Consider the following 8,095-nt stretch of genomic DNA (forward strand, 5'->3'; position numbering starts at 1 on the left):
TGCTCTCTTTTAGTCGTCCAATTTGGCTTCGTCACCCTCTTTGTGGCCTCCTTTCCTCTGGCACCTGTGTTTGCCCTCCTGAACAATGTTATTGAAGTGCGACTCGATGCAAAGAAGTTTGTCACAGAGCTGAGACGACCAGATGCTGTGAGAACGAAAGATATCGGTATGTCCCCTACTTAGAGTCTGTGGCAGGCCCATCCCCCACCGCCACCCTCATGGTGTGTCAGGGATCAAGGGCTACAGGGAAGCCCTTGCCTCTTTACCCCAATGAGCTCCTCGTCCTCAGATCTTCAGGTGCTGGGAGGCCTTTGAGAGGCCACATTATCCATCCCCTCTTGTCCCCTTGGTAACCTAAGCCTCTCCAGACGAGCCCAATCCTGGGGGGCCCGGCAAACCTCCCCGGGGACCATGCCTGCAAGGCATCACCCTGAGCCACAGGGTTGTCATCACTGGGCCGAGGGCGAGAGTGAGCCAGATGCCCTTCTTTCTGTCTTACAGGGATTTGGTTTGACATTCTCTCTGGAATCGGCAAGTTCTCTGTTATCAGCAATGTAAGTGCTTATGTCCAGCTCTGGGGGGAGGGCTTTCCAGAGAAAGTGAGGACTTCAGAGCAGGAAACCAGCCCTTGGTACCTCCCAGCCTTTTCCATCTGGAGCTTTATTTAATACAGCTTCTGGATAATAGTGCATATAAGCCTTCTAACTCATCATGCCGTCGCCAGAGCTGTGCCACTTAACTGTTAATTTCACTAAGAGAAAGAAGGATAATTACAACCAGAATGCATACCTTTGCCTTAAGAATCAAAATCAGATCTTTCTTCAGAGCCAAGAATAATGAGGAAAGAATTCCACATATCTATTTATCTCTTTCCTTTCTTTTCTACTCCTGAGCTAAACAATACCTGGAGAATTGCCCAGTCTGCACGTCTTAATTACGGTTCCTCCAAGTTGTCGATGCAAAGACTTAATTATCCTTGTGGACTCTGGCACTGTGTAGGTGAAGATAAGACACAGAAGAAGAGGGGTCCCACCTGTTGTGGCCTCCTTAACTGCCTTGCCAGATGTGTCCACATTTCAGAGTAAATCCTACTGGGCCCAAGCCAGCAGCTCCTTTTGCTTCCGTGTTCTGTAGAGGTGGTGGCCAGGCAGGGCCTCCTCTTCCATCTCCCAAGAAAATATCAGCCAGTTCAGTGCACACCAAGAAAGCCACAGCCCATTATCCCTTGGGAGAGAAACACTGATTCTGGCTGTGATCTGGTTCCCTATTAAGAACACGTAAACTGGCTGGAGAGGTGTGAGGGGTTGCAGAGAGACTTAGCACATTGCATTTTGAATGTTTGATGTAGGCAGCACACATTTTGAGGCTGAGAATAAGGTACAATTTGGAAAATAGATCAATAACTACCTTGGAGTTGTGTCTACCTCAAAGAGGCCCCAGGTACTAGCACTTTCTGTCTATAATTATTACAAGTATGTTACTTGTTCTCAAATATGGTTATGGCCATCCACACTCATTTCGAAAACAATACCTAAACTACATTTTTAAAAAGGGCTTTAACTGTTGATGTGGAATACAGTATAAACACTTGCCAAAAAGATTTAAGATTTTCTTTGCAGAAAGTACCTCCACATTCAAACATGCAGTCTTTCATTTGTTGTTTGGTTTGCTCTGTAGACATTTATAGAGTTTAGATATGCCAGATGCTCTGTTGGGTGTGTGTGGTTCCATCCAGCAGGACCTACTCATTTCCTCTCTGTGTCTCACTTTTCCTAAGTCAAATGAATGAAAGAACCACTTCCATTATGTGATGTGCCAAAAAGCGGCAAGATATGGTGGTCAAATTAAGGAAATTATGGAACCATATCCTTGGTATTTCTGGCTTTCTGGCGTCACTCAGGGGTAGAAGTACATGGTTCTTTTGCCCATTGTACCTCAGTAGCATTCTCATCACTATTGGTAATTTTCTCAGAAAATCTTCCACTCTGCCTTGGCTTGGCCCACACTGATGTCAATTCAAATATCACGTAGGCAGTTTATTCCGTCCAGCACTAAATGGTCCAAAATGACTTAGCGTCCTTTGCTGTAGTGGTTGTAATTTACTCTCGTGACAGCCACTGTCTTGTGGACTTGCTTACACGTATCAAAGATGGAAAATCCAGGTAGATAAGCTCCATGAGCTGAGAGATAAGGACTTCTGTATCAATCAGAGTCACACCTCTGGATGGGGAGTCCAAGAGCGGGCAGTCAGCCAGATAGACCCTGTGCCACCTGGACAGCATCCATCCTGACTTTTCTTCAAGTGCTTGTGGTTCTGTTCCTCAGGCTTTCGTCATTGCCATCACCTCCGACTTTATCCCCCGCCTTGTGTACCAGTACTCCTATAGTCACAATGGGACTCTGCATGGCTTTGTCAACCATACTCTCTCCTTTTTCAACGTCAGCCAGCTGAAGGAGGGAACGCAACCCGAAAATTCACAGTTCGACCAAGAGGTTCAGTTCTGCAGGTAAAGTAATCACAAGGAGGAAGGCAGCACAGGACTTGAAGTGGTAGATCCAAGTAATTATCTGGATGACCCGGGCTTAGATCATTGTCCTTTTCTTCTGTCTCCTACCTGACCCCAATCACTATAAACCAATTTCCATGAATCAACAAATATTTATTGAGTGCCTTTTGCTAGACACTGTAGAATAGACAAAGAAGTATATAGCCTTGTCTTTACCACTGAGGAGTTTATAGTCTGGTTGGGAAGAAAACAAGCAGAACAGATAGGAAATAGCAGGTTATTTAGTGATTATATCTAGCATGGACCATAAACATTGTGAATATTCAGAGGAGAGGGAAATTGGCGTTGGCTAGAACAGAGAGGTAGGCTTCCTTGGAGGGGCCGCGAGGAGGTTGTTTGGTTTGCTCTGTAGACATTTATAGAGAGTTTAGATATGCCAGATGCTCTGTTGGGTGTGTGTGGACAGAAAGAGAGAGTATCCTAGATGGGGAGTCAGCATGGGCAAAGTCATGGGGGTGGGGATGAATCCGGGATGTTAGATAAACACTTAGGGGCTAGGTGGTGTTGTTAGCAAGGAGAGTTCTTAGGAGATAATAATAGAGAATAATATAGGAAATACAATGTATGTAGAAACTCCTAGGATAATATAAGCCAAAAACATTGTTGAATTTGAATAGATAGGATAAAGTAGATAGTGGGACATTTTGAAATCTTACAAGAATTATAATGTGATGTAATGGGAAGATATTGACCTTTTTAGTGCCAAGGAAGGAAGGATAGGTAGGCTTTGGAAAATTGACCTGATCTAAGAGAGAAAGATAAACTAGACTTGGGGAAACAGGGAGGGCAGCTGAGCTGCTACATCATTCAGACATGAACCGTGGTGGGCACAGACCAGGGCAATGAAAGAGGAAAGGAGAAGATGATGAGCTATTTCATATAACATATTGCAAAGTTGGTGACAAGACACATAAGAGAGAATATGAGTCAAGGATATCTTCAAAGTTGGACTGAAGTCAGACGACTAGGAAATTGTGAGTCCATTGAAGAGATGGGGAAGATGCTAAGAGAGTCTGATTTTATGGTACATATGATGAATTTGATTTCAATCATGTTGCATTTAAAATAATGGTAAGAAATCTAAGAGGAAGCTTTCACCTAACTTCTAGACACACTAAGCTGGAATTTCAGAAAGGTCCAGGTTAGAGTCATGATTGAAAATCATCAGCACACTATTTACCTAAAAGGGCAAATGAAGAGAAGAAGAGCAGAGGGGCATAAATTATTTAACTCTTTTTTACCCTGGTGAAACGATGGTCCCCATAAAGGACTTAATCAAAGATCATACCTCATTAATTTAAAAAAAATAGAACACTAAAATGAAAACCTATGAAAAAGTATTGCTAGGAAAATGTAGGGCTCTATTGTACCATCCTCAATAATGTCTGATGCAAAAGCTGCAGATGACTCCATTGAAGAAGCAGTGTTTCAGCCGTGTTTGCAGCAGTGATGACCCTTAGCATATCTGTCATGCTTACCCACCTGGGACACCTCGATATTCAAGATCAGCCATTTGTAAGATGGCTGCTTAAGTTCAGTTTCACAGCTCAGACCACCAAAGAGAGAATTGGTCTTCCCAATTCAGATAGCTGAGTTAAACAACCTTACCTATTTGTGATTTAAATAGAAGGGTCTTCTGGTTCCAGGAGCAATAACTTTAGGGTTCAACTCTAGCAAACCAAGACAAGACTCAAAATCAGAGACCAGATCTAAGAATAGATGAGTAAATTTATTCATAGATATCAATTTATGTCAGCCTATATGGTTCAGGAATTTTCACATCTGGTGCTGTAAAGACTCTGGCTCTTAGACTAAAGTCGTATGTAGGCCAATTTGCAACTAGACTATGCACTGGCCAGGGGTCACTCCTCCATATGTCTGGAGTGCCAGACTGTCTGTCCATGGTGCTGGATTTGGGTCTGCAGATCCAAAAGACGTAGTTCTACTGCACGGAGGGTCTATACCAGCTCCAGGCCTTTTCTGGTAGCATCCCGATCTGCTCCAGTAGGATCTGTGAAATTAGCCAACAGGTTTACATTAAACAAGCAGGCACTGAAAAGTGAGAATTATCTAATCATGTTTATAAGTGGAAAGTACCATAACAATCATCTTGAAACTCTCCATTCTACATAGAAAGAAACTTGGGAAGTTGAAGAGTTATCCAAGATTACGGAGGTTTCTAGTGTGACAGATCCTAAAGTAAAACTCACATCTATCTAAGAACACAGGCTTCTACCCCCATGTGCTGTTGGGGAGCACCACCAGTGTGACTTACTGTGTAGGGAGGCAAGGCTAACACTATCTGCTTTTCCAGTCAGTCTAGAAGCACATGTCTGTCCATAACACTAAAGTTCTCTGACTTTGCCCCTGACCATCAGATCTTCCAGTAACACATATGAATATGCTTTCTAGATATATCAGTGGCTTAACCTGGCTTAAATACAAAGGAACTTTAATGACCCCCATACTGAAAGTTGAGGATGGGCCTAATTTTAGGCAAGAGTTGATTCAATCAAGTCTGCTCCAACCAAATCTTTCTCTGTCTCCTAACTCCATTCCAGTTGATGTTGATTGTAGTTTCAAGCTCTATATCACTGCCAGCAGCTATAGGCCAGTATCATATTGAGTCCAGTGAGAAAAAATACCTCTTTTCCAGTGACCCCAGCAAAAGTCTCATTGTATCTCCTTGACTAGGATCAGTATGCATGCCCTACCTGGAACCCATCTCTGTAACTAGAGGAATGCAATGCTCTCCATGGCCTTTGGGGTAGGAGTTGAGGGTGGAATCATCTCCAATTGAAGCATGTGATTGCCAAGTAGGAGGTAGTTCCCTAGTGAGAAGTCAAAATGAATGGATACCACTCAGCCAAAATAACAAATGCCCAGGATACCAGATATTATTAGTACACATGGATCAGATTGAGCTTTCTTGTATCTGCCTTCAGAGTCACTGCATTTTCCAGCCAGTCATAAAGCCTTGTTAACTCTTTCCATTGTTTTCATTCAAGTAGATGGAATCATGGCTTATCTGTGGCCTATTTTTTTTTAATTCTGCCACTGTGTGGCAGAATTATCAATGGATGCATACATAGGAAGTGCATTCTATATTTCACTTATTCACAGAAAATAGATTATTCCAGAATCAAACCAAAATGAATTTTAGAGCATTTGATCATTTTTTCCTTATATACTACCAGTGAGGATTATAGGTTCATTATGTTTTTGAGGCCTTACTGTGGGCTTGGCATGGTGATATAACAGGGAACAAAACACAGTGACTTCCTCAAGGAGTCTAGATAGAGAAGATCAGTAAGTAAATAAGCAATTAAAATGTAGTTTTACTAATTTACAGTAGGGTCACCACAGAGAGCTCTAAGAGCCTTAAGGACAGAGGTCATGCACCTCACCCAGACTTAAGTGTGCAGGGGAAGCTTCAAGGGAGGTGAAACCCAAGCAATGGACAGGACAAAAGTGGCCAGAGAGAATAGCTTGTTGGAACTCATTCACATGACCAAGCCAGCCTGGGTGCTGATGGGGTTGGGAGGAGTGGTGGCAGATGTTGTAAAGGGGGTGTCCAGTGGAGAAGGAGGTCCAGGGGGAGCAGTGCGTTCCAGATGGAGGGGCCAGTTCATGCTCAGTGGTTGGGGCTGGAGTGAGAGGGGTCAGCTGTGAGAGATGAGGCTGGAAGAAAGCACAAAAGCTGGACCAAGCAGAGCATGTTGGTCACTTGGAAGTGTGTGGATTCCCGCTTAGGGTAGCACAGAGCAGCAGTGTTGAGCTCAGACTTTTCCTCGGTGTTATCTCTGACCACAGTGTGAAGACTGGTGGGTTACATTTAATATAAAGAGCTACCCTACTCTAACGGGTATGCGGATGTCTAGAGAACAGGGTCAGCACATCATCTAGATAGAACCGATCAAATAGGTGTAAATTGCAGGCTACGTTTCCTAGATGGGCGAGAGTTGTTGATAGAAATCTCTATCTCAGATGGGTCCAGCTCAATGCAGGCTGTGTGAACTTGTCTGCATCATCAAATTTTCTGGAGATTTCGGAAGCGGAGGCATAACCTAATGATGTCTTTGAAAGCTAGGAATTGTCAGTGGCTGAGAAATAGAAATGAAGGAGAGAGAGAAAAAGGGAGGAAGAAGAAGAAAGAGGGAGGGGGAAAAAGCGGGGTGTATGTGGTTGAGGTGTGGAGAGAGAGGTAGGGGAGGGAGAGAGAGAGAGAAGGATTGATTGATTGAAATTGGGAATGGGGAAGGGACTGTGTGAAAGAGATTGTGAGAAACAGAGACAGTTCTGTATCTAGCCCCAAAGCCAGCATTTAAAACCTCTTCCGTGGTGGGAAATAAAGTTTGCCCTGATTTTCTGGCAAATAGTGTTGGGAACTCGGTGACCCTTCTTATTCTTAGTTTTCAGTGACCTCTGGAGATAAATGTGGTCAAGTAAAACTGAGGTCTCCAGCTCCAACCCGGCCTCGCCAGGGAAGAGGTATCTTAAAAATAGCAATAAAAGTTAGGACAAGTCTCTGGCTGCCCAATTGAGATACATTCCCAGCATTTTTGAAGCAACATTGGCCTCAGCCATCTAACCGCTCTGGCAGGGCTGCTCCATAAACAGTCCTGTGACGTCAATCTGCAGGCATGATTAGTGGCCATTTGACAAGGTCGACTGAGCACTGCTTCCTGGAGGATGGATGGCAGCTTGGGCTCCCATCTCTGCCGGAAGGGAGCAGAACGATCAGTAGGGCAGGGCCTGGCCAGGGATCTGGGTCCCAGAGCTGGAGGAGCCGACCTGGGCATGGTCAACCCAATGGTCTCTTTGGAGGTGCTGAACCTGCAGAAACAGCATCTTTGAGTGGTTCCTGCTGGGTTTTATGCAGGGCTTAAGTTTTTTCACATCCCAAGGTCCTGTAAAAGTCTTCAAAGAGGTAAGTTCCCTTCTAGCCATGGCTGCCTCTCATCTGCTTTTTCCTGAGGTAGAGTCAGCTTTTCCGGGTGTTGCCTTTCCTGATCCTTATCAACTACTGGATTGACATGGTTCTCATTAATTCCCAACTGCCTGTACTGTTTTCCAAAGGCCAAGTTCAGAAGGCAGCTCAAATGGTATGAAAATATTGTACGTAATTGTATTCAGCATTAATATAACATTAATTTCCATTGGGATTATTAAAAAAATTTTTTTTTACATATCGCTGTTTGGAATTGAGAAATGCATTTCCTAACTGATTCATAATATAAGAAAAATCTCATTTTTAAAAAAGGATTGTTGATGACCACTCCTGGGTTAGTTATTTTGGCACCCTTTACTGCCCACCGTGATTTAGTATTATGATTAATTGTGGCAGATGTCACTGTCACTGGTCACCCCTGCAAGTGAGGATGGGAGGGGGACATCTGAGCCAGGAGTCTCTCTTCCCTCTCCACACCTCCATTGATTGTAGTTTCAAGCTCTATATCACTGCCAGCAGCTATAGGCCAGTATCATATTGAGTCCAGTGAGAAAAAATACCTCTTTTCCAGTGACCC

The 8,095-nt window shown here is 43.8% G+C and overlaps 1 protein-coding gene across 1 annotated transcript in view; it reads left to right on the top strand.

Annotated features, from left to right (window-relative positions):
- Positions 1–8,095, top strand: part of ANO2 (anoctamin 2) — a 307,510-nt gene that overhangs the window by 289,303 nt on the left and 10,112 nt on the right. The window contains exons 22-23 of the mRNA XM_011365894.2: positions 502–554; positions 2,326–2,507. Coding sequence (XP_011364196.1) covers positions 502–554; positions 2,326–2,507 — 235 coding nt within the window. The remainder of the gene's footprint in view (positions 1–501; positions 555–2,325; positions 2,508–8,095) is intronic.

Source organism: Pteropus vampyrus, unplaced genomic scaffold, assembly GCF_000151845.1.
Source record: "Pteropus vampyrus isolate Shadow unplaced genomic scaffold, Pvam_2.0 Scaffold116, whole genome shotgun sequence".
In the NCBI taxonomy this organism is placed as follows: Eukaryota; Metazoa; Chordata; class Mammalia; order Chiroptera; family Pteropodidae; genus Pteropus; species Pteropus vampyrus.